This window comes from Pollachius pollachius (assembly GCF_949987615.1).
Source record: "Pollachius pollachius genome assembly, chromosome: 1".
Lineage (NCBI taxonomy): Eukaryota > Metazoa > Chordata > Actinopteri > Gadiformes > Gadidae > Pollachius > Pollachius pollachius.
In genome coordinates, this window is record NC_136934.1 from 45688508 (window position 1) to 45715921 (window position 27414).

At 48.9% G+C, this 27414-nt stretch overlaps 1 protein-coding gene across 1 annotated transcript in view; it reads right to left on the bottom strand.

Annotated features, from left to right (window-relative positions):
• Positions 1–213: 213 nt before the first annotated feature.
• Positions 214–27414, bottom strand: part of aplp1 (amyloid beta (A4) precursor-like protein 1) — a 35896-nt gene continuing 8695 nt past the window's right edge. The window contains exons 2-17 of the mRNA XM_079756176.1: positions 15165–15380; positions 13663–13792; positions 12243–12355; positions 11543–11748; positions 9727–10061; positions 8739–8866; positions 8146–8220; positions 7515–7673; positions 6853–6981; positions 6247–6346; positions 5444–5611; positions 5094–5114; positions 4899–4966; positions 4696–4761; positions 4414–4557; positions 214–3588 (exon numbers count right to left, since the gene is read on the bottom strand). Of these exons, the coding sequence (XP_079612302.1) occupies positions 3490–3588; positions 4414–4557; positions 4696–4761; positions 4899–4966; positions 5094–5114; positions 5444–5611; positions 6247–6346; positions 6853–6981; positions 7515–7673; positions 8146–8220; positions 8739–8866; positions 9727–10061; positions 11543–11748; positions 12243–12355; positions 13663–13792; positions 15165–15380 (2157 nt within the window). The 3' untranslated portion in view covers positions 214–3489. The remainder of the gene's footprint in view (positions 3589–4413; positions 4558–4695; positions 4762–4898; positions 4967–5093; positions 5115–5443; positions 5612–6246; positions 6347–6852; positions 6982–7514; positions 7674–8145; positions 8221–8738; positions 8867–9726; positions 10062–11542; positions 11749–12242; positions 12356–13662; positions 13793–15164; positions 15381–27414) is intronic.

Genomic DNA, 27414 nt, shown 5'->3' on the forward strand with positions numbered 1-27414 from the left:
TAGTTTGAAAACATTATCACAGATCCCACATTGGATCCAATGCTATGTGCACACTTTTCCATGGTTATGAACTTTTTAAGTGAAGTCAGATCCGGAGACGTTTCAGTGAACCGGGAACAATCCACATTGACACTTCAGGGATCATGATGGGAGCGAGGAGTGTGGGAGACTGTGATAAGAAAACAAATGGCAAAAAGTGTTTCATGGGCCATTTGTAAATTTTATTACATTTTTGAAGAGCATCCTCACATTTCAGTGTTTAATATCTGTTGCTATTACAATTACATGAACAATTTTGCCAAATGGGTAATCTCTAGAGATTGTTTTTGGTTTTCATGAGCCAAAAAAGGACATCTCTATACCATGGATGGCTTGGAGGAAGCAGACAGAGGAGACGCGGCTTCACCGGAGAGTTTGGTTTTCCTGTGAGCAGCCTGTTAGCAGCCTGCACACACGTTCTATTAGTTTAATTTCTGGAGTTGTGCTTTTTACCTTTTCAATTAGATGGCGGCTCTCGACCTGTTCGGTTTCACAAGGTCAACGTTGTATGATTTAATATACAGTTCTATATTCTACAGTACAGTTGCAAATGCTTGACCCTTGATCCAATTTATTATTACATATAAATAAAAAATACATATTAATTACATCCAAAACACAGCATTGTAAAAGGCAATAATGCAGCAATTAAAATTGTAATAACTACTGTTATATTTCATCGGGGAAGGAAGAGAACAGCAATCAAAAAGGAGTATTGAATTTGACAGGACAAACATACAAATGTGAGTAAAACTATCACATACACCATAGTTTAACTACAATATACGCCATAGTTGAACTACAATATACGCCGTAGTTGAACTAGAACATACGCCGTAGTGAAACTACAATATACACCATAGATTAACTACAACATACGCTGTAGTTGAACTACAATATTCGCTGTTGTTGAACTACAATATTCGCTGTTGTTGAGCTACAACATACGCTGTAGTTTAACTACAACATACGCTGTTGTTGAACTACTATATACACCGTAGTTAAACTACAACATAGGCCGTAGTTAAACTACAATATAATCCATAGTTGAACTACAACATACGCTGTTGTTGAACTACAATAAACAATAGTTGAACTACAATATACGCTGTTGTTGAACTACAATATACACCGTTCTACGTCTGCTAAATGCTGGTAGGAAACCGTCGGTGGTTAGGGGATAAAATAGGCAAGCTTATTCTCAGCTATCCCTTCAGTATCAATGCAAGATCCACTGAAGTACACTGTGATACATTTTCATTCACTAACGAAGCTGTACAAATTATACAAGAATGATTTCCTCCCTTTCTCTGTCGTGATCCTGATCAATGAAGTGATGATGCAGCCCTAACCAAATGATTATTCCGGCTTATAAGGTGACTATGACAACGTGGGAAGAAAAATACCCCCCCCCCCCCCCCTCCCAACCACCCAAACGGTTATGATTAAAGGCTGAACGTAGGAATGGAATTAAGATTCTCTCGATTGTTTATCGGACCAAATGAATCGGAGGTCGTTGCATCATCAACAATAACAACAGAAGGCCTTCCCTCGAGCGACGAGGTCAACCGACCAATCAGCGGATAGCGCTAGCTGGTTTTTAAAAAGAGCCCCTTTTGATTCACTGCGGGGGATGGACAGCGTCAGTACACGTCGCTTGTCGGTTTTCTATTCGATCATCAGGTGTGAGTCACTACGAGTTCCTACGAGTCGATGGGCTGGGGGCTGTGGAGCTCGCTCGGAGAGCACCGCCACACACCATGGCTCTCAGTGTTGGAAAGCCCCAAATTAAGCAATGAAACGTTTTTTGTCCCCCACGTTCGCCTCTTATTCTCGTACGTGAACCATGGGTTTGATCGTTCCGCGGAACATCGGGTGGGGCCGTCGCTATGGCCGACCGAGCCCGACCACGCCTTGTGACGCGCCAATGCTCGTGTCAGAGGGACACGGGTTACCTCCAGGGGATGCTACGGACCCCCTGGTGCCACGGTCCAGGACCCGGGGCCCGCAGGCATGCAGGACCTTCTCTGGGGTCGGGTGGGGGGGGGCCCGAGGTGGGCTGCACTACTACTACTACTACTACTACGTGTGTGGGGGGGTTTCTACGATGCACGGGACGCAACTACTCCAAATCAAAAGGTGAGTCTCACCGCTTCTCCCTAAGTACATTCAGTCAGAAGTAACTGTGTCGTTGTGCTGGTTTTTACAACAGTCCGTTTGCAATCAGCCATGTTAGGAGAAATGTTTCTCCCTCTCAGAACAGCACTTTTGTTTTCATTTTTTTCGTCTTTTTTTTTCCATTACACAATGCGAACAAATCATACAAATCATATGTATAATAATTATAGTCTACTGGTACGCTTATTTTTTCGGCCTACGTTATTTACACTTTGTTTTGGAATGGTGACGTTTCCAAATTCCTCGAAAAGCAATAACAGGAACAACACAAATACAGCAGTATCGTACACCAAATTGTCATGCGTTCAATAAAACAATGGACTTGTGGGTATTTTTGTTTTACAGGTCTTCAGGCAGCAGGATGAAGAATAAAAAAAACGATCAACAACTAAGTGATATATTAATGATCCAATGACAGCTTCAGTAAGTCACAAGCACAGAGAGCCCAATGTTGTAAATACCACCAAAAACATTTCACTGGATGTTATTTTATCATCGGCTTAACTATACGTTGAATCAATAGCCAACTTAGGTGTCTCATACACTCAAACTGAACACGGTTAACTTCATAGAAATGTTGTAGTCTAAGAGTTAATCCACCACATGGCTCAGAGAAGTGAGATGTAAGCTCTAATTTGTGGGTTTGACTTGACGATGTATCTTCTTATCGCTGCTAGTCTCTCAGCTACGCTAGGTGAGTTTTACACTCACTTTCTCATTCACACTCAACTATACAAACACATATTTTCAGCTTCAGTACATAATTATTTTAACAACAACCTTACTAATGAACAAAAATGTATTTTACTCTAAAGCGTTAAACGGTTCAACACTAACATGTCCTTAAGGATGAGTGGCACTGTTTCAACATTAGGTTAACATGTCATTTTAATGTGTTTAACTGGTCAACATGAACACTTCTTTAGTTTGAGTGTGTTTAACTGTCGGTCCGGTGTGTCTCTCCTCAGAGGGCAGAGATGATGATCATTTCAGGTGACGATGGGCGGGTCCATTTACAATTACATTGGCCTCCGGGTTTACCCGAGAAACCTTAAAGTAGCATGAATGATAACTACAACGTGGAAGGGGGGGGGGTGGTTGTTGGAGCTCCCCCTGGTGGAGGAGGGAGGGAGGGGGTCAATAAGGGAGGGGAGGAGGGGGGAGGGGAGGAGGGGTTACAGGAGGGAGGGGCTGGAGGTGGTGGGGGGGGGAGGGGGGGTAATATAAATGACTAAAGGAGATGACGACCAGCGGGGAGAAAAGCTGGGCCCCTTAGCTCATCTGCTCGAAGAACTTATAGGTTGGGTTCTCGTAGCCGTGGTTCTGCATCTTGTTGAGCTGGCGTTCTTCCGGGGTCAGCATGGGGTCCACCTGCAAGAGCGGTTCATTGTTCAAGGTGATGGACTGGATTCATACAGCGCTTTTATAACCAGTGGCCACTCAAAATGCATTAGAATATTGCCTAACATTTACCCATTCATGCACACATTCACACACCGACGGCGGAGTCCACCACGCAAGGCAACAGCCGGCTCGTCGGGAGCTGTTAGGGTGAGGCGTCTTGCTCAGGGACACCTCGACACTCAGCTAGGAGGAGCCCGGGGACGAACTAGCAACTTTCCAGTTACCAGACAACCCACTCTACCTCCTGAGCCACATGCCGCCTGAAGTGTCAGAGACTCACCGAACACAGAGTGGTTTGTACATGACAAACGTTGATTTGAGTGAGACCAAGGGCATCCCCATAAAGAGACGATGATGCAAGCTGTGGTTTTGGTGATTTATTACCATGAAATACAATTAAATAAGACTTACTTTCCCATGAATAGGGCACTCTGTGAAGGAAATTGTGACTAAGAGGTCGCAATGACCTCTTGGTCGCCTGAGGCCAACTACACCCCATTTAATCAGTACCAGTACTCAGTACCAGAATGAGTGCATTAGGCCCTGTTTCCCTTTGAGTTGCGTCAACGGCGCCAGTGTGTGTGTGTGCGTGTGTTTGTGTGTGTGTGTGGGTGTGTGTGTGTGCATATCCCTCTTCCCTGTTTCCTGCCAGCAATCCCAGGAGGCTGCAGTTTCAGGACGACCGCTATCGAGATATTTTGGCAGGTGTTGCGATTTCGTGATCGGAAGCTACAAGGACGTCGGTGCGGTGTGGTGACGGCAGTGTTAGTGGTTATTGTTCGGAGCGCCTACCTCCACGATGCCGTGGCTGATGGTGCCGTAGGGCTTCCTGCGCACCAGCAGCAGGCTGATCACCATCACCATGGCGATGGCCACCGCCACCACCAGCAGTCCCACCATGGCGCCGCGGTTAAACGTCTCCAGGGCATCCGGTTGCTATGGGAACAAGGGAGGGTCAGAAACAAAGGTGAGCGTCGCAGCGCTCGGCACACACGCGGTTTGTGGGCCTTCGACGTATGAGCTATTGTTTAGACCAATCGAGAAAGGGTTGACGAGCGGGTTAGGGACACTTACCAACTCATCTCTCTGGATCTCTGGAGACTTGTAGACAACCTGTTTTAGCTCCACTGAGGTGTTGATCTGCGGTATGGAGAGAGGGAGAGGGGGTATGCATTATGAAGGAGGTGGAACGTGTTGGATCTTTAGGGAAACATTTGGAGTTCAGCCTGTATTCAGGGTGACAGGATGACCTATTAATGCCCTGTTCAGTGGTGTACCTTCTCTTCGTATTCGTAGGTAGGGGCTCTTTCGGATGTGGTGTAATCGTACTCTTCGATGGCCGACACTGGGACAACGACGGAGACATTGATCAGCTGACGTTCAAAGTGGAATGACTTTGAGTGGTTATAGTTTGTTCTGTGAGAACACAGCAACAGAGCAGTGTAAGGAACTAAAGGGGATATGGGACTCACCTTTCTTATTGGGCTGAGGTTCTATGGAGAGAATAGTGTGATGGAGTGGAAAAACACAGAGAAAGAGAGAACTCATTTCATGAGTCAATGATTAAGCACTTTGTAGTTGAACATTGTGTGTGTGTGTTTGTGTGTGTGTGTGTCTGTGTGTTTGTGTGTGACTGGGAGTGTGAGGGGGAGTGTGTATATGTTTGTGTGGGTGTGTGTTTGGGTCTGGGTTTAGGGTTAGGCCTAAATTGTGTGTGTGTGTGTATGTGTGTGTGTTTGAGAGACAGTATGTGTGTATGTGTATGTATCTGTTTGTGTGTGTATGTGTACGTTTGTGTGTGTGTGCGTGTGTGTGTATGTACCAATGCGGGGAGGGTAGGGCCTGTTCTGGAAGGCCCGCTCCTCCTCTTCCTCGTCGTCCTTCTCCTCTTCGCTCTCGGCAGGAAGTAGCTCCTCTGTGGTGCGCGTCTCAGAGAAGGAAGTGGTCATCAGCTCGCTGATGTCTCCCCGCTCCGCCTTCACCAGCTCCTCTGAACCACGGCGAAACATACAAACGACATTCAGCCAGGGGAGAGAGATACCACTGAACGGGTTGGTTCTCAGACACACCGGTTGGTCCCCTCAGCCTATCAAAAGCATCTGCTAAATGTCTACATTTTAAAAAGTCATTTTTGGGGAAATAAACACTTTCATAAAATAGGAATGGCACCGGTTCTGTAACGCTAAGAAATGTATGCTAAGAATCTTATGCTGAGAATATTATCCTTAGCATCTAATGCTAAGGATCTTATTCTAAGGATCTTCTGCTCAGGATATTATGCAAAGGATATAATGCTAAGGATCGAATGCTAAGTAAGGATCTGATGTTTTACTTACAATGCTGTCACTGCTCTACAACTACTACTCAGCCATATATAAGCGACTAATTCTCTTCATGGCCGGAGTGGATATGAGCTAAGTGTTGCAAGACATAGTTTAGCTTTTCTTTTTTTTGGGGGGGGGGGGGGGGGGGGCATCAGATTACAATGTCCATAATTTACGACATTGCGGTCTGGTTGTTTTGATATCAGATGTGCACACATTGCTTATTCAACTATTAAAGAGGTTACCGATGCAGGGCTAGCATGATGTTTCACAGACGCAGGGTTAGCATAAGGTAGCTTACGGATGTCGTGGTGCAGCTCGTCTGCCAGCAGGGGGACTTTGTAGAGCAGAGCCAGACTCTGGTTCATCCTCTCCTCTATCACGTGGAGGTGTGTGTACACCTGCAGGGGGGAAACAATGGCCTCTTACAGTCATTGAGCTGACCCTCGTTTCAGACGATCTAACGTATGTTAAAGTAGGTTTTTTTCTTTTGTACACTCTGATCGCTATAGCTACAAAGGAGCTCCAGTGGAATCATTTTAATAACTAACCATTATTAACCGTCAATAACCATAACCACGGTATATGTAGCATTAGCATTATGATAAAGCTATTATAGCAGTAATAGCATGAACTATTAGCTAGCATTTATCTAGCATTATCTATATTGCTATTAGAGCAGTAATAGCATTATTTATTAGCTAGCATTTAGCTAACTTTAGCTATATTGCTTTTATACCAATAATAGCATTACCTATTAGCAATTAGCTAGCACTTAGCTAGCATTAGCTATATTGCTATCACAGCAATTATAGCATTAGCACTGTAGCACAGAAACAGCCAGTTTGGCTAGCCTTAATGTCTCATTCAGGGTCTAACAAACGCAGTGGGAGCTGACGCAGCAGACCTGGAACTTCATCTGCTCGGCCTTCTGGGGGTCCACGGCCTCGATGTGCTGGTAGTGTCTGAGCGTGTGGCGGCGGTCCTTCTGCTCGGCGGCCATGTACCTTTTCAGGGCCTGCAGCACGCGCTCCGGCTAGGGACACACAACACAGGGGCTAGGGTTAGGGTCTTTCAGCACCAAGGAGGGCCTGGCTCTCCTTGATCGGCACTTCCTATTCCTTAACTTATCAGAATTTTTTTTTTTTTCAATCTCTTTTCCAAGAGAGACCTGGCGTCGAGGGCAGCATTAAACATACGTATACATTCTGGTTTCGTACAAACAAAAACGCACGATTTTCCCAATGAAAAGACAGTTTCGGGATTTCATAGTGAGTGAATTAGACAATTTCCAATAGAATTTCGAAAACAATCATACAGCCTGTGTACATACAGAGAAGGCCAATCAGACTTTGCATACAAGGTATGATTAGTGCCCTTTTTAACATCATCATTTATAATTTAAAAGCTGAGTTTATGTCTGCTGACGTTTCGCTGCAAGGCGACATTGACTCTGGTTTTAATAATGTTAACTTATGGAAACTAGATGTTATCTGGGTGTGTAGAGGATGAGGACCCTGGGTTTGGCCCAGGGTCTACATTTCAAGCCTTGCAGTGAGGCCTCCTCACCTGCGGGGGCGCTGTCTGGACGGCGGTCAGGTAGCTCTCCAGCGCCATGCGCCTGTTGTTGTTGAGCGTGGCCACCACCCTGGCCAGGTGGGTCTCCACCAGCTTCTGCCTCTGGCCGGCGATCTGCTCCTCAAGGGTCTGCAGCACCGTCTGGAAGTGCTGGAGCGAGAGGAGGGAGGAGGGAGGAGGGAGGAGGGAGGAGACAGGAGAGAGGAGAGGAGGGAGGAGAGAGATTAGAGAGGAGAGACGAGAGGGGAGAGAGGTTAGAGGGGAGAGGAGAGAGGTTAGAGGAGGTAGGAGAGAGATTAGAGGAGGGAGGAGAGAGATTAGAGAGGAGAGGGGAGAGGGGAGAGAGGTTAGAGGGGAGAGGAGGGAGGTTAGAGGAGAGAGGAGGGAGATTAGAGAGGAGAGAGGTTAGAGGAGGGAGGAGAGAGGTTAGAGGAGAGAGAGGAAAGCGGAGAGGAGAGGTTAGAGTGGAGAGGGGAGAGAGGAGAGAGAGTAGAGAGGTTAGAGGGTAGAGATTAGATTGGAGAGGAGAGAGGAGATGAGAGAGGAGGGATAATTGGGTTGGCGATACATGAGGTAGAGATGAATGAGAGAGAGATAAGTGAGAAAGAGAGGTAGGGACTACCTCGTTTAGCGACTGCCTTTCGGACTTGGGGAGGTTCTTGGACTGATTGTCTGCCTCGGCCCACTCCTTCATGATCTGAAAGAGATAACGTCACCGTGATGTCACTGGGTGTCCCACGGTGTCACTGTGATGTCACTGTGATGCTCTGTTTAATCTCATGTTGAATCTCATGATGAATCTCCTGGCAAATCTCATGTTACATCTCATGTTCAATCTTCTGTTAAATCTCATGATAAATCTCATATTCAATCTTTGGTTCAATCTCATGTTAAATCTCATGTTCAATCTTCAGTTAAATCTCATGTTAAATCTCAGGTTAAATCCAAAAGAGAGCTTCACTTTTAGAGTGTGGGTTCAGAGAGAGGCCGAAGAGGTTCATGTTTTCCAAAATGTAGCCTTGCGCTTGAGCTTGAACTCCTAAACCTTGCATATAGCCCCTTTCAACTTCATGAACCCTGTGAATGTCCTGAATATCACGAACGCTGTGAAGGCAGGATGTGGCCCAGCCTGTGGGACCCAGACTCTGGGGTCTGGGGGTGGAAACAGGAGACCTCGACCCAGATCCCCAGCAGGCAGTGTGCTCTGAAGTTCACCTCGTTGATGCGCTTCATCCTGCGTTCCTCCAGGTCCATCTTGGCGCGCAGGAAGTTGGCGTGCTCGCTGTCGTCGCCGGGCATCTCGAAGTACACGTCCACGCCGTCGGTGGGACGAGCGGTCGGCACTGCAGGGAGGAAGTCGAGAAAACAAGAATACAGGTTGAGGTTTTTGGTTTGAGGGCCGTGAGAACAGGAAGTTGATTTGTGGAGGACAGGATGTAGATTAGATTATGCTGATAGGTTATATTATATTAGATTATAATGTTATTATATTGATATAATTCAATGTTATTATGTGGATAGATTACATCCTTATTATGTGGATAAATTATTTTCATATTAAGTTAAACAAACAATGCTTCAATATAATGACATTTAGCTCATCATAATATTCCCGTTATAGTAGTAACATGAAACCCGTTGTTTTATGTATCACAAGCCACATCACTGTTAACTATTGATCATGGCATTTCCTATTTGACTATCTATCTATGTTATTGATCTATATATCAAATGATCACAGAGTTCGTCCATTAAAGACTGAGCTGATGTAAGTGCTTCTAGGAGTACAGCATACTGTGTCTAATATCTAATATTTATATAATATACCCTCTGCCAGATCATCACTAAGGAAAGATGTTATGGTTACTGTACCCATGGGACACTCAGTCCTGTTTATGCATGGATGAAAAAGAGAGAAAGAGGGAGAGAGAGAGAGAGAGAGAGAAAGTTAGAGAGAGAGAAAAAGAAAGAGGGAGAGAGAGAGAGAGAAAGTTAGAGAGAGAGAAAAAGAAAGAGAGAGAGAGCGAGCGAGCGAGAGAGAGAGAGAGAGAGAGTCTGAGAGAGAGAGGGAGAGAGAGAGAGAGAGAGAGAGTCTGAGAGAGAGAGGGAGAGAGAGAGAGAGAGAGAGACAGAGACAGAGAGAGAGACAGATAGAGCCAGAGAGAGAGCATGTTGAGGAGCAGGTGGGAGGCGGTGCACTCACAGCTGTCTCCTCTGGTCAGCGGGGGGGAGGCGGTGGGCTTGTGGCCCTGGCCCTTCTCGTAGTAGAAAGAGTCCAGGTAGTCCGAGGCCTGGTACGGCCCTGAGTCGATGGGGTAGTCATACTCCTCTGGCTCCTTCACCGGCGGCTTCTCCCCGACCTCCTCCTCCTCCTCTACCTCCTCTTCCTCCTCCGCCTCGTCCACCTGATCCTCCTCCTCCTCCTCCTCCTCCACCTCCTCCTCCTCCTCCTCCTCCTCCTCCACTGCATCACCCTCCTCCTCCAGGTCATCCACGTCCGTGGAGGGGCTGGGAGGGGTGGAGGTCACCTTCACCGCCCTGGACCAACACACCACCTGAGGTCAGCCTCTAGACCAGACCTGAGGTCAGCCTCTAAACCAGACCTGAGGTCAGCCTCTAAACCAGACCTGAGGTCAGCCTCGTGTCTAAACCAGACCTGAGGTCAGCCTCTAGACCAGACCTGAGGTCAGCCTCGTGTCTAAACCAGACCTGAGGTCAGCCTCTAGACCAGACCTGAGGTCAGCCTCGTGTCTAAACCAGACCTGAGGTCAGCCTCTAGACCAGACCTGAGGTCAGCCTCTAGACCAGACCTGAGGTCAGCCTCGTGTCTATACCAGACCTGAGGTCAGCCTCGTGTCTAAACCAGACCTGAGGTCAGCCTCTAGACCAGACCTGAGGTCAGCCTCTAGACCAGACCTGAGGTCAGCCTCGTGTCTAAACCAGACCTGAGGTCAGCCTCTAGACCAGATCTGAGGTCAGCCTCTAGACCAGACCTGAGGTCAGCCTCGTGTCTAAACCAGACCTGAGGTCAGCCTCTAGACCAGACCTGAGGTCAGCCTCTAGACCAGACCTGAGGTCAGCCTCTAAACCAGACCTGAGGTCAGCCTCTAAACCAGACCTGAGGTCAGCCTCGTGTCTAAACCAGACCTGAGGTCAGCCTCTAGACCAGACCTGAGGTCAGCCTCGTGTCTAAACCAGACCTGAGGTCAGCCTCTAGACCAGACCTGAGGTCAGCCTCGTGTCTAAACCAGACCTGAGGTCAGCCTCTAGACCAGACCTGAGGTCAGCCTCTAGACCAGACCTGAGGTCAGCCTCGTGTCTATACCAGACCTGAGGTCAGCCTCGTGTCTAAACCAGACCTGAGGTCAGCCTCTAGACCAGACCTGAGGTCAGCCTCTAGACCAGACCTGAGGTCAGCCTCGTGTCTAAACCAGACCTGAGGTCAGCCTCTAGACCAGACCTGAGGTCAGCCTCTAGACCAGACCTGAGGTCAGCCTCGTGTCTAAACCAGACCTGAGGTCAGCCTCGTGTCTAAACCAGACCTGAGGTCAGCCTCTAGACCAGACCTGAGGTCAGCCTCGTGTCTAAACCAGACCTGAGGTCAGCCTCTAGACCAGACCTGAGGTCAGCCTCTAGACCAGACCTGAGGTCAGCCTCGTGTCTAAACCAGACCTGAGGTCAGCCTCGTGTCTAAACCAGACCTGAGGTCAGCCTCTAGACCAGACCTGAGGTCAGCCTCGTGTCTAAACCAGACCTGAGGTCAGCCTCTAGACCAGACCTGAGGTCAGCCTCTAGACCAGACCTGAGGTCAGCCTCGTGTCTAAACCAGACCTGAGGTCAGCCTCTAGACCAGACCTGAGGTCAGCCTTGTTCTGTCATATATAAACCAGACCTGAGGTTGGTTGTATTTATCTCCGACGTGAGATCAGCCTCATTCTATCACACATAGCCAGACCAGACAGAGGCCATATATAGGTGTTCTGTCTCCATCCATGGTGTGGTGGCGCAGAGTCTCTTACACAGAGTTGGTCTTCCCGGGGGCCGGCAGTGTGAGCGTCTGGCTCCCGGTGGGGGGCCCCTCCCCTCCCTCGGCGTCCCCCTTGCTGCTGGCGGCGGCGGTGGCGCCGCGGCCCGGGCAGCACACATACTCCACCCCCCGGTAACGCTCCCCGCACGGCAACAGCATCCCGTAACTATGGAGCTCCAGGGCGTCGGCAGTGCAGGCCTGATGGAGCAGAGCAGCTACACCTTCAAGTCTCATCCATGGGACCATATCGCTATCATTATTTACATTTACCTTTAGGGCATTCAGCAGACGCTATTATCCAAAGACTTACAACAAGTACATTTGCCAGAATGAAGAGAAACAACAATGTATCGCTGTCGGTACAGTAGGGATGTTCATAGAACCAAGTGCCAAGCACTGAATAACTCTACTCCCCTAATACTGCTGATTCATTGGGCCTCATTGACTGCATCCTAAGCCAATCAGAATGCTTTTTACATAACCATTGTCTGCCAAGTCATCTATATGACTTTGACGCTAAATACGAGATGATGAACTTTAAAATATGACAGTTTTTTTTAATGGCATTTTTAAGGTAATTATGCGATGAGGCTAACAATATAGGTGTCACACAGTGTATACCTCCCTGGTGACTTATCTTTCCACAGGAGTTACAATATAATCTATATAATGTACAAGCCATGGATGCAGACCTCCTTGGCGATGTTGTGCCAGAACACGTAGGTCTCACACGTGTCCATCTGCTCTTGGTGCAGGAAGCGACAGCGGTCAGGAACCAGAAGGGCCTCGCTCACATACTCGCCCACTGGGGACGAGAGAGGGAGGGAGAGGGAGAGAGGGGGGGAGAGAGAGAGGGAGTGAGGGGGAGAGAGAGAGAGAGAGGGGGGAGAGAGCGAGAGAGAGAGGGGGAGAGAGAGAGGGAGAAAGAGAATGAGAGGGAGAGAGGGGGGAGAGAGAGGGGGAGAGAGAGAGGGAGAGAGAGAAGGAGAGGGAGAGAGGGGAGGGAAAGAGGGAGAGAGAGGCGGAGAGAGAGAGGGAGGGAGATTGAGATTGATGGATGTGTTAAGTGCACTTAAACCATGCATAATAATAATAATAATTATTATTATTATTCATATGTTCATCAATAGGAAGTGTGGATCGTTATAATGATGCAAGATGGAGGATAGGAGGCTCAGTTGGTAGAATGAGAGTAAAACAGAAGAGAAAGAAAGCAAGGGAACCGGATGATATTGGTTAACTGACCATTCACAAATGGACTCTTCAGCTAGATGAGCACAACCGAGGCACATAACAATTATGAATGAGAACATTTAAACTGATAAGACGCAGTAGGAGGTTGAAGAGAGAGGGTCAGAATATCAGTCAGAATCAAGTCCAGTATCTAAAGATGCACGCTGTCTGCTGCTGTGGTCCGCTCTGGTCCACAGAGCAGAACCTCACCAAGGAAAGGCCACCGAGGGGAGAGACGGGAGGCTGCTGACCCTCAGTGTTTGTCTCTCTGTTTGTCAGGACAAAGTTCCTCACTACCAAAACACAGGGAGGATGACGAATGCTGAATCCCACTGGAGTCCCATCAGTAGATTTAGCACCAATTAGAACGAAACCGAACAAAAACCCAAGGTTGATAAGCAGGAACAGTCTGTTCTGCAAAGATGCAGAGTTTCTCAGAATAAGCCCTGCTGTTATCAGTCCCTTGTTTTTTTCCTGCATTCCTGGGAGAATAGCACAGCTGTGAGTCAGCACAACATGCCAGGGATTTATAGGAAATCAGGACTAGGACTACAGCAGCAGGGGAGCAGAGTGTTCCAACCGAGAGTACGGTACGTGTGTCGAGGTCACGAGGTCACGACGTGCTCATTTACGCCAGAGAGAAAAAGAAGAAGAGAGAGTTGTATAAAGACGTCTGAGCTTGTGCTGTGTATAGTGTGAGGGTACAAATAAAGCACATATTTGATCATGTAAGCACACTAATTGATGCAGTATTATTGAATTGATAAAAAAAAACTTTTGCAATGTTATGTTAGTTACGGTTCACATTGAAGTTCTAAACGATATTTTCAGATGTCCAGTTTTTTAATGATTGAATCTGTTACAGCGCAGGGTCGTTACCTAGGCAACGGTAGGGCAGCACGATGAAGGGGCGTGTCTGGCAGTGGCCCCACCCCTTCTTGCACCAGGCTGGTATAGTGGCCGGGCTGGAGGACTCCTCCACGTGGGAGATCTGGAGAGCGGGGTACATCTGGACACACACACACACACACACACACACACACACACGCACAAATGCACACACACACACACACACACGCACAAATGCACACACACACACAAATGCACACACAAATGCACACACACACACACAAATGCACACACACACAAACGCACAGACGGACAGACAGACAGAAAAACAGAGGCAGAAGGACAGACAGAGCAGGAGGGAATGAGGATAGGAGGGAGGGAGGGGGGGGGATTTGTAAAGGTATTAGGAGAGGAGTAAGGAGAGATTATGGATGGGTGTGGGGGGGGAGACAAAGGAGAGAGTCTTGCAACGTATTCTCACCCTCTGAGGGGACAAGGTCTGTAAACAAGCCATGCTATAACATGGTACAGTCTGGTTTAACAAGTCATAACATGGTACATTAGGCTATAACATGGTACAGTATGCTATAACAATGTCCAGTATGCTATAACATGGTGCAGACAGTATAACATGGTATTACATGGTACAGTATGCTAGAACATGGTACAGTATGGTACAACATGGTACAACATGCTATAACATGGCAGAAAACGGCTCCACTAACTCAACTAATTGTAATTCATAATAACTATTGAATATCCTCATTTTTCAATATACCTCATTTTACATTTGACTAGTTTAAATTAAAATCAAGTCCAATATTTGTCGCACAAAACCACAGCAGGGCTTAATATTGTAATGGATTTGGCAGAGGGTCTGAATGCTCTGATGCTTTCTTCCCAAATGTCAGTGAAAATGAAGGCTTTTGTGGAAAAAGCAATCAGGAATTATAATGCAGAGCTAATCGCATTACCGTCAATTGAAGCCCATGATCTATTTTAGTGGAAGTGCAGTGTCTGAATGAGCCACCAGGTGGCGCCCGGACACACTTTCCAATATGTCTATGCCTATCTGAGTGCCTTCGCAAACAAACTAACCATTTACATACCACGACGAGCACACATCAGGTAACAGGGGGAAGAGAGAGGCATAGCGGCAAACAAATATTCAGGAAATATTTAAGAAATATTTCCAGAATACCAGAACCCCTTCATTATATATAGCAACATCCATATATAAGACAGGACAGGAGCACAAAACGAACCCAGGGTTAGAAACGAAGAAAACGTGATTTAAATGATTTAATTCGTCGCTGCCGTGCTCCATCACCCTGGCCGCTACGTCTACGGTTACACCGCCCGCTGAGAGGTGCTGCACCCGTCCGGAGCCAGCCCCGTGATACAACTAAGTACTCCGCCATTAGAGATTCTAATTGTGATAAAGCTGACGTTAGTGGTATCGATCCAGCACCGGTGTTCATGACCGTCCTCTGGGGTTGAGTTTCTGAGGCGTTCGCTGCTGGGAGCCTTACCTCCTGGCAGTAAGACAGGATCTGGCTGGGCAGCGTGAAGCAGCCCTGCCGCCCCTGGGGGTCGGGCTCCCACTGGGCCGTCTCCGTGTTCATGTGGAGGAGCTGATGCCCGCAGAACATGGCGATCTGCGGCTCGGCCACCAGGGGGCGCCCAGGCCCGTTCACCTCGGCCATGGCTGGGGCTCCTGGGCCGCTCAGCTCAGCGGCGGCCAGTGCCTGGGAAGGGGAACACAGGGGAGGGGAGAGAGGGCCTCTGAGTGAGACGTCGTCTCCTTTCTCAAAACACAAACTGTGGGAAAAAACGGTTGAAATCTACACCGCGGAAAACCACAGCGGCGGGGAAGCGTTGTTAAAGAGTTGTGAAACACTTTGGCATGCGTTAAGGTCTACCGGAGGCACACGGCGAGCTCAATAATAAGCAGGCTGCCGGAGCATTTGAAGTAAGGGGCCTTTAGATCTGATGAATGTTTACAAGGGGTGAATTCTAAGAGGAAGTGAACATTAAAGAGCGGTAAACACCGAGCAGCAGGACAACCCTGTAGCCGGGGCTGCGAGGAGGGTTGGATCGATCAGGGAGGGATACTTTCCCCCTGCCTGGAGGAGGACTCGGGGGACACACACGCACGCGCGGACGCAGACGCACACACACACACACACACACACACACACACACACACACACACACTCATAAACGCAAAAGCACACACACACGATCCATAAACGTAGACGCACAAACACGCCGATGCACACACGCATCTAACACACAGGCACACACACACACACACACACACACACACACACACACACACACACACACGCACATGCACACACAGGAACAAACAGCAGCTGGAGTCAGGTGTTAATACTAGCTCATTGACCGCCCGGCCACTTCACTACATTAACACAGAGAGGTAGAGAGGGGTAGAGAGAGCGAGAGAGAGGGAGAGAAAGAGAGGACAATGCTCTACACATAGCACCAACACGGACGGAACATCTCTTTATAGATGAGCACACCTCAAATGATTTAGCTAAAGAACGTTAACTATGGATATGTAGTAGTGTTAAGTACGGTTAAGCCCGAGTGCGTGTACAACATGATCGTGAAACGGTAAACCACAGTCACTGCGAGGCTAAAACAAAAATGGAAAGCGAGGGCATGTTTGGACAGAATGATCCCAGATAATAATAAATAATCCTATCAACTGCCCAAGCCTGGAAGGCTGCGATATGACACCCCCTTCATGTCTCACATCCACCGTGGGCTCATCGGGCGGTGTTGCCAGATTGGGCCCGATTTCCCACCCGATCTGGCAACACTGGCCGATGAGCCCCTCGTGGATGTGAGAGATGACAGGGTGTCACCAGATTGAGAGGGAAATCTGTCCCAATCTGGCAACATACGCTGTCATCGGGTTTTAATATTCTCCTGTTGACAGACGGGCAGACAGACAGACTGACAGCTGAGATGAGCAACGCTGAGCCAATTAGAAGGAAGATGCCCAAAGGGCGGGAAGGGGGAGCGCGAGGGAGCGCGATTCCGGGATCAAAGCAGCGCCTCTGCTTGCTACTGCGTTTGAAGTTCTACTTAAAATTCATTCAGAAAATACAACAAATATATACAATAAATAATTAGCCCTGAAGATCACGCGTTTCACAAAGTCCATTGAACCCGACGGGGGGGAATCTAAAATAACAATAATAAGTGCAGCGGTGTCTACATATATATACCGGGTGCGTGCTCATCAAACACAGGAGCGTTTTGCGCGGCACTGTAACCGCAGGAGGGTTGCAGTTTGAGTGGCTCCCATACAACAGATTACACCGAGGGACGTCACGGCCGGGCCAGATAGGGCCAGACCTCCTCCTGATCAGATTAGTCCGGTCTCCTGTGGAACGTGCGCTCAGCCCGGGATGGAAGGGCTCCAGACGACCCCCAGCGTCCGGTCGCTGCTGAGCCAGCAGCTTACGTAGATAATTCATAATTAATAATAATAATAATAAATAGATGTCTCTATTTGACTCATGGAAGGTCAGTACTGCCACAGAAGGAAAAATAGGAAACTTCTTCCGGATATTTGAGACGATAACCTGACAGCTCCCTGGCCTCCTCTCGGCTGTTCTCTCCCCTCTTTGCAGTTGCGGAAAATCAATGCCGCTCGCCTGCAACTGTATCGCCTGCTCCCCCCTCCAATCAATAGCCCTCCATCAGGAGCCCGGGGCCCTGACCTCCAGCGTAGAGGGCCCACACACCCAATCTCCCCATCTCCCTCCCCAGATAACCACTAATGAGCAGTACTGTTTATTCCTATGTTGTTTCCCTTTGTTACTAGGTCTTCCTGCTGACCACTGATACCGCTGGTACTGCTACTATTGGTACTGCTAATGCTAATAATACCGATACTGATACTGCTACTATTGCTAATGCTACTGCTAGTGGTACTGCTACTATTGCTGCTGCTAATGCCAACGCTTCCACCGCTGGTACTGCTACTGCTACTATTGCTACTGTTAATGCTACCACTACTGGTAGCCTACTGCTACTATTGCTACGGTTAATGCTAATGCTACCGCTACTGGTACTCTCACTGCTGCTACTTCTGTACTACTGCTGCTGCTGCTGCTACTAATGCTACTTCTGCTGCTGGAGCTACTGCTATGGCTTCACACCATCAGTGTGCCCGTGTCGCATGGTCTTGAGCAAATATGAGAAGACAGACTGTAAGCCAGTAAAGGAATGAAGTGTGTACTTTTCTTCTAGTAAATCAAAAGCTGTTTATGCTAACGGTAGCTATTTGGCTATAGCTTATGAAGGTAGCTAATTGTCCCAGGTTACTAATAGTCTTAGAAGGCTTGCTAAGTTAGCTAATTTCTACAGTAGGGGTGGACAACCCCACCCTCTGGTAATATGCTGCCCCCTACGGGAGTGTGGAGGAGTGATTCAGCCAAATCACACACATTGCACCTTTAAGAAAGTGCGAAGGGATGGTAAGGTCAAACAAATTAGAATAATTTTGCTGTGGATTTAAGAAGTAATTTGCTCAGACTCATGAAAAAAATTGCTTGTTGAACTGAGAGATATAAAAAAATGGTTAATTTAATACGTTTTTGATACCCTGTCTTATCTTTTTTTCCCAAGGATCAATTTTGAATTGAATTGTACTACAGCCGTGATCTGCGTTCACACCAATCTACTCTCTGAATCACTTGAACCCTGTGTTATCGCTTGCTTGTACTGCTGTAGAATCCAAAGCAGTAATGACAATACAAATCAGATTATGAATGTGAATATTATAGCAGTACTAGCATCTCCCATCCTCTGTCCCCAAGGGGAACAAATTAACCACCCCCTCCCACCCTCTCCCAGTTCTCCTCCCAATAACGCTCCTGAATCCACACGGTTACCACGACGATGCGGCTCCCCTACTTCCTGGTGCCACCCTGATTGGACGGCTGACACTGGCCTCATACTGGGTTAATACTGAGTTAATACTCAGTGGCTGGGCGCTGAGTCTCTGAAGTGCTGAGGTGGCCCTGCGTCGTGTTGGGTAACACAGCCCCACACGGGGCTCGGCTGCCACAGAGAGCTGACAGAGAGCGAAGGGGGGGGGAGGAGGAGGAGGAACAGCCAGACTGCTCTGCGGAGACACATCATTAATTATGGTCTGTTGACACCAACCCTGAGACATCGATTGGTTCCTTCCGAGTGCTTCTTCATATTCTGTTCTGCTGCTTCTTAACAGCCACTATAGAAGCTGAGCTAGCTCCCCCTGCACCGTCTCCTGTGCGTGTCTGTGTAAGTGTGTGTGTGTGTGTATGCGTGTGTGTATGTGCCTGTGTGTGTATTTTGGCGTGCCTGCGTATTTGTTTGTGCGTGCATGTGTGTGGGCTGTGTGTGTGTGTGCGTATGCATGCATTTGTGTGTGTGTGTGCTTGCGCATGCTATGTGTGTGTGCACTATCTGTCTGTGTGTGTGTGTGTGCATCCGTGCGTGCAATCTCCATCGAGCGTCACAGTATAAAACCCAGTGCACATTCTGTAAAATAACCTGGTTCTCAGAGTGGTGGTAGACAGTAATTCATTACATTTTCCAAGACAATGCCCACGTCAGAAGAAGACATGACCATAAATACTCCAGACAGGTCCTTGCGGGTCCAAGGTTGTACATTTACATCTTCCTCCCGCATCATTCAACGGCTCCTTATTAAAATTTCAGCACTTCTCCGTCCCGACCTGATGTTGCAGAATGACCTCATCCTCCGTCATGATGCAACCTCTGCTCCTCCCCCCCCCACCCCCGGCGGCTTGGTGGAGGAAGGGGGGCCAGGGGGTGGTGGGAGCGAGGTGGGGGGGGTTGTCTCTCATTTGTTACCTCTCACACACACACACCCCGGCCCCTACACTGGCGGACAGGCGGCCGGTTATTAGCGTTAATGATGGGGGCTCTGGGTTTAGGCACGGCCTGCCCTGGCTCCTCCTCCACGCCCAGACGGCGCCGCCGCCCCCGGCGGCCTGGCTGTGTTCACAGGAAGTGCTGGTGGAGCAGCAGCCATGTGACTGGTGCACCTGGTTACACTCGCTGGTTCCCCCCCCCCCCCCCCCCCCCCCCCCCCCACACACACACATATACACACGCTCGTGCGCACGACCAGAAGCACGCGCGCACACACATGCGTGCACACGCACACTAACCCATACATTCAACGTGCCCACCCACACGGACACACACATGCACGAACACACACGAGCACGCATGCACACACACGCACACGAACACGTACACGCACACATGCTCACACACACGCACACATATGCACACAGACACACATACACATACGCGCACACATGCGCAAATATATGAAGCCACAAGGCAAGTGTGTACACATACTTGCAAGAGATGATAAATGGATGCAGACTCACTCTCTCTCTCACACACACACTCCCTGCTCGCCTTTGTAGTTCACTGCAGCACAGATGGCTGAACAGTTTGCCCCGCCCTCCATCTTTCTCCCTCTCCCATCTCTCCCTACCTCCCCTCTCTTATCTCGCCTTATATTCCCTTTCTCATCTCGCCCTCCCCTGCCATCCCTCTCCCCACCAGCTCTCTCTCTTTTCTCTCCCCACCATCTCTCTTTCTCCCTCTCCACCAGCTCTCTCTCTCTCTCTTTCTCATTCTCTCTCTCCACCAGCTCTCTCCCATCTCTCCCTCCCCTGCCTTCCCTCTCCCCACCAGCTCTCTCTCTCTCTCTCTTTCTCTCCCTCTCCCCACCAAGTCTCGCTCTCTCTTCCCTCCACACCAGCTCTCTCTCTCTCTCCTCTCTCCACTAGCTCTCTCTCTCCCTCTCCACAAGCTCTCTCTCCCCCTCCCTCTCTCACTTCCTCTCTCTCTCTCCCCCCCCCCCCTCCCTCTCTCCCTCTACAGCACCACGTCCCACACAATGCATGACACTCCCCGGTCTGGTTCTAAATGGCCAGATAGATTCAGGAGCATTCTTCATTGTAATCAAGGCTATTAATAATTCATGGCCTCCATCAGGGCCTTCCTGGTGCAGCCGCCTCCTATTAGAGACCGGCAGCATTTTCCTGCGGAGGGACAAAGGGCTTCAGAGGCTGGAGGCTCAGCAGCCTCCACACCCATCCACACGCGTCCGCCGGTGACTAATGACTGGGCGTACGCCGGCCTCCCATTGGCTGATGCGCATTGGCGAGCCGTCATGAGTTTTTGATGTCTTATGGCGAAATCCATAAAAAACAACTACAATCCATGAAAATTTCTATAGAAAATATTGAGTATGGATTTGTTGTGTTTATGGTGTAGAAGTGTGCTGACACATAGCTCTCACCGAGTGTGGCTTCCTCAGACCAGCCGACCGGCCAGCTGGCTACGAGCAGCAGATGGCTGCCACCCCCCCTGCCCCCACCCTCCTTGATTTCATGTTCTAATGATAAAATAACATAAAGGGTCATGTACACAAGGCGGGATTTGGAACCTAGAAGTCTTCAGTGATTGGCTCGTGGTGAGGCTGGTGTGATGGCCCTGGAGCGATTTGGAAGAAGAGACTCTTTATCCAAAATCAGAGTTCCCCCACTTTCCAGCTTATCACTTTTCCAGGATATTTTCCATCATATTGCACTGTATGAACTGTAGCATTCGTCCTGATCTCTATTGAATGAGTATCCTGTTTTTTTAAATCAATGACACAGTGCCTTCAATGAGTGTGTCACAATCGTTGACGGATATTTCAGTACAATGTTCTGGAACAATCTCACACGGTAATCTCCACAAACAGCATTGCACTCTGACTCATTACCTTTGAACGATAACGCGGGCCTCTGCTAATGAGCCTCTGTTAGCGAGCCTCTGCTAACGAGCCTTTGCCAGCGAGCGGCTGTAGCAGAGTCGTGACTGAGTCCCTCTGAGCTCCCCCTGCCCGGGCTAAGAGCAACCATAAATGTCCGCCAGACATCCGTTCTGTAGGATGGGAGCCAGAGAAGACGTTAACCGCACCCACACACAGTGTGTTCACCGATCCGTGACACGACACACAACACAGACCTCCTACATGAAGGTTACCATGAACAGACACACTCTCCTCAGGATCTCTTTAGCCATTAGTTCATTACACACACACACACACGCGAGTACAAGCCCTCACACACACACTTGTGCTGAGGCACACAAACGGGCACAAGTGAATACACACACATGCGCAAACATACTCACACACACACACACACCCACACAGGCAAAGACACACAGACATTCACAAGGTCACATTACAGGAGAACTGTGTCCGATTATTCTGCGGTTCTTCCAATTTACGAGGATAAAAAGATTTAAACGCAATAAAATTCCCCGGGTTTCCTTCAGGGAGGGCGAAGACGCCAACTCTGGGGACAAAACGAGTTACAGTGTGTCAGCTAATGCTAGCACGTAGGATTGTCTTCAAAGAGCAGACTAAACAGAGAATTAATCATTCATAAGATTCAGGATGTTTACCTTACGATGTACCTTTACAAAAACACTTAGCCTTCAAGACACAGCACACAAACCCACGATTCACCCCCATCTCCAGGGTCATATTGTTGTCACCACTCTCGTGGATTTAAAAAGACTTCATCTAGAACCTTCCTCCAGAAGGCATGTGGGCTTACCAACACATTTCCCTCACTGCTTCCTGGCCTTACAAAACACATGCGTAGGTTTGACGTACTCAGCTCGTCTTGACGGAGAACAGCTCTGAGCTTTCTGTGACGACGGCTGTCTGTGCTACTATCCGCAGAACGACGCACTCCCAACTCCCTCACCCTCGTCTCAGCTACATCATGACCACCGGCTCTGAGCTCACCTCCTCCACCCTCATCGCTCCATCGTGACCACCTGCTCTGACTCAGACGGCACCGCCGTCATCGTACCACGACATGCGTGTTCGCTCTGTCCTCTGGTGCGAACGACCACCCGAGAACTGGAGGGATGGATATACCGCCGTTCTTTTCACACTGGATAAGAACTCCCACGAACACCCCGGTTTCTCCTCGGCGCCGTGGGTGTTCCAATGCAGGCGAAGTAAATGTCAAATGAAATTGCTCAATTGCACAAGCGCACTCAAACACCCCGATTCTGCTCCATCACGCTCTGCTACTGTACGGAACATTCGCTAATGTTCCGGAACGTCCTGTAATGTTGCTTAACACTCTCCAATGCTCTGTTCCCGGCCGCTGGCTCTGTACCCCATTGGACCACTCTGGACCTCTCCCTAACCTCCTGTACCCCTCTGGACCTCTCTCTGACCTCCTGTACCCCTCTGGACCTCTCCCTGACCTCCTGTACCCCTCTGGACCGCTCCCTGACCTCCTGTACCCCTCTGGACCTCTTCCTAACCTCCTGTACCCCTCCGGAATGCTCCCCGACATCCTGTACCCCCCCAGAACGCTTCCTAATGTTCTGTTCCCCTCCGGAACGCTGTCTAACGTCCTGTACCCCTCCAGAAAGCTCCCTAACGTCCTGTACCCCTCCAGAACGCTGCCTAATGTTCTGTACTCCTCTGGAATGCTCCCTAATGTTCTGTACCCCTCTGGAACGCTCCCTCACTCCTGTTACCCTCTTGGGCTCCGTATCTCTCCATATCGCTCCGTAACGTTCGGTAGTGACCTGTAACTCTCCATAACGCTCTGTACAGCTCAGTTACACTCCCTAACGTTAAGTGCTCCGTAACACTCTCGTGCACTCTGTAGCGCTTCAAAGCACTCCATAGCAATATGTAGCACTCCATAGCACTTTGTAGCACTCCATAGCACTTTGTAGCACCTTGTGGCACTCTATAGCACTCTGTAACGCTCCGTAGCACTTTGTAGTGTTTCATAGCACTCCGTAACAATCTGTAGCACTTAATAGCACTCTGTAACACTCCGTAGCACTTTGGTGCGCTCCATAGCACTCTGTGATGCTCCGTAGCACTCGGCAGAAGTGTTGCCTCGGGGATTTAAGGAATCAAAGGCTTAGCTGAGATTTGAGCCGTGTGGATCCCTCCCAAACAGCCTAATATCTACACAAAACCAACCTACGGGATTAGGAATATTTCTATTAAAATGACACAATGGAAACAAGTCAGTGTCACTTTTCATCCAGTAAATCGGAGGATTCCGGATTTATACGAAAAATATTTGTATCCATTTAACTCTTGAGACTTACTCACTACACTCCTTTCCGGTACAATACCTCAATAGTATTTGATGTAGAACTAGCGTGGTGATCTCATGTCGTACTGAACTAAATTAAACTTAAAACACAAGGACACCGATCACCACTTGAATGACGCTGGATGAGTCAGCGTCTGAATCCTTATTTCAACGTGTGAAAGTGGTTCCCAATCTAAATCCTAACAGGGATGCGTGTTTCCACGTTTGTAAATCCATAACGTTGAATTGTAGGTAGAGGTTCAGTGCTCCAACAATGTTTGGCTTAGGAGAACTCATTATTTAGTTTGTATGGCAGAACGGCCATACTCTGCAGCATGTTGTAAAGGGTAAATGAATAAGGCAGATTCTGCAGCGCTGAAGTGGGTCAGGACGAGGCTAAATCATTTAAATGACCTAATCCAATAGCACGAGATTGATAGTCCTTTTCTCCCATCTCCCATCCTGACAGCTAGTGAGTGAGCATCTCCAGAATAATCTGACATTCCCCTTATGCTCTCTCTCTCTCCCTTTCTCTTTCCCTCCCTCTCTTTCACTCTTTCATGTGCTCTCTTTCAACTCTCTCCCCTTCTCTCCCACTCTCTCCCCTTTTCTTCTCCTCTCTCTCCGTGTCTCGATCCTCTTCACCCTTCTCTCCCTCCTTTTTTCTCTCCTCTTCCCTTCTGTTTCTCCTTCTCACTCCTCTCTATCCTTGTCTCACACCTCTCTCCCCTTATCTGTCTTTTCTCACTCCTCTCTCTCATTCGCTCTCTCGTTGTCTAACTCCCCTCTCCCCTTCCTCCTCTCCTCGTCTCTCCCCTCTCTCCCCTTCTCTCTCTCTCTCTCTCTCTCTCTCTCTCTCTCATTATCTCACTCCTCTCCCCCTCTCTCTCTCCTTTCTCCCCTTCTACCTCTCATCATCCCTATCCCCTCTCCCCTTCCGTCTCCCCCTGTCTCTCCCCTCTCTCCCCTTCTCTCTCTCTCTCTCTCTCTCTCTCATTATCTCACTCCTCTCCCCCTCTCTCTCTCCTTTCTCCCCTTCTACCTCTCATCATCCCTATCCCCTCTCCCCTTCCGTCTCCCCCTGTCTCTCCCCTCCCTCCCCTTCCCTCCCTCCCCCCTCTCTCCTTCCCGTCTCTGTTTCCAGCGCTGCCTCTAAAGCACGACTCAGCTGTCCTAGGCGTTGTCTTTGAAGCTGACGGTTATTGAAGTATGTCTTCCCTCCGGATATATCGGCATGCTGCTCGACATGCATGTGCTATAGGGGCCGTGCACTCTCTGCACTGCAATGAGAGCAGCACATCAGTGGCCCTGCGAGTCTGGGCTCATCCACACCCAGCGAGTTCGGTCCCCCGCTTTGATCACCAGTCAGAGTGGAGGGTGTTGGTTTCAATCCAAACTGGTTATTATTATTGGATCGCCATCTTTGACTCATGACTAAAGAAATGTATAGCGTTGTGATTGTGACGCATTCTTTTATGTCGGTAGTGTGTACTATGCCTGGTATAGGCGTAGATATGATTCAGCTGGTAAACCCTTCTCACATGGGACATTATAGGTAGAACCTGTGTGTGTACTGCATCGTCGGGTATGTAGTAAAACACATCGGAATAAACAAGCCTTTGAAAGCCATTGACAGCTCTTCCATATGTTAGTTTAGGTCTACTTGGTTTCTACCACAAAAACCAAGACTAGCTATTTAACATTAGCACTACCACAACAGGACCACAGGTCATGAACCCGCTGGCACTGGGCCAGGGGGGTCAGGGTGGCGCTAATAGGCAGGGCTGACCCTCTGACCGCCGGCTACTGTCCGTGAGGCCGTGAGGGCCGTCGACCTCTCGGCTGGACTCTGTTGACATGGCTGCCCTGGACCCTGCTGCTCCCAGTGGCCCCCGCCAAGAGGGTCCGGCGGAGAGGCCAGTCAGCACGGTGCGCCTCCGACCGCCTCTTAGCACGTCCCTCACTCCTCATGGACTCACTCACTCTCCGTCTCTCTCATGTTCCTCTCTCCCCCCTCTATCTTCTGTTTCTCTCTCTCCCTCAGCTGTTTTTCTCCCCCGTCTCTCTCTATCGCTCTGTCTCTCGGCTTTTCCTCTCTCACCCCCCTCTCTCTGATTTTCCTCTCTTTCTCTCTCTCTCTCTCTCTCTCTCTCTCCCTCTCTCTCTGCTGTTCATCTCTACCACTGCTGTTCCTCTCTCTCTCTCCCCCTCGTTCTCTGCTGCTCCTCTCTCTTTCCACTCTCTCTCTCTGCTGTTCCCCTCTCTCTCTCTCTCCGTCTCTCTCTCTCTCTCTCTCTCTGCTGTTCCCCTCTCTCTCTCTCTCTCTCTCTCTCTGTGCGGTTCCTCTCTCTACCCCTCTCTCTCTCTGCTGTTCCTCTCTCCTCCTCGCGCACTCTCTGCTGTTCCCTCTCTCACAGCATCATTTGGCCACTGAAGCCGGTTGCCGTGGTAACGCCACCCACAGGAGTCAGCTACCTTCTCTGTTACCGTAGCAACTGGTTCCCTGTAGAATTTAAACATGTCACTCAGTGTGCGTCTTTCTCTCTCTCTCTCTCTCTCCCTCTCTCTCTCTCTCTCTCTCTCTCTCTCGCTGTCTGTCTAGGCCTCGCTCTCTCATTCTCTTTAATAGAGTCCCCTGGGTTGGGCTCAGTGGATGATGGCAGGCTGAATGGCTGCTTAGGTTGCTTTAGCGTCGCCTTGTTGTTTACAGCAGCCGATATATAGTGCGCTGATGGGTCACCTGGCGCGTTGTTTTTCATTAAGTTAAACCTCAGCAAAGGGAGAAAGGGACGTAAAAAGATTCACTTCTCCTTGGAAGGTGTCAGTATGAGCTATTCCACATGAAACCCATCCACCTTATTCTTCCCTGAACCCTACAGAGTAGTACTAGTAGTATAGGGAGACGGAACATTTCATACGTCTTCTCCGTTTGTCCGCAGGTAGGCCTACAGCTCACAGCTGGGGGCTCGCTATGGTGCATCATTAGCTGACTAAACAATGCGTCACAGATTCTGCTGCTTCGACCTCGGGACAAGACACCTAGCGGCTGGCAAACTAGAATTGTGCAACTTTGACTGTATCATAGGATCCGTTTCCTCTGATCTTATACACTAGATCAGTGGATTCTGGTCGGCCCCTTCAGGGCTTTGATGGAGACCAGGAACCTTCTGGAAATCTGAATCCAGCAAGGTTACAGGGAGGACTGGGTTGTTCAAGGTAGAATACAACGTCTGACTATCAGTAACCTTCTCACCTACAGCTGGTTTGTTTTTCCAGCTGATCAGTGATCATCTCACGGCAGGTGTAAATGTTGCTGCGTAACAGCGTGGACTATGATTGTGTCTGAAGCCACCTCATTCACTGGGAGGTGAAGAGACCAAAGAGAGTGAATGCAATCGTGCTCACAAATAAAAGATATTCAAATATTGTCAAACATAGAAATAAGCAAGGACAGCTTTCTCTTGTAGTCATTCTGGAACTGTGATAATGGAGTTGTCAGGTTCAAATCTCAAGACAGGTAGCAAGGCAGAAGTCTGTAGCTGTAACATTGTAAAGCACTACAGCATAGCCTAGG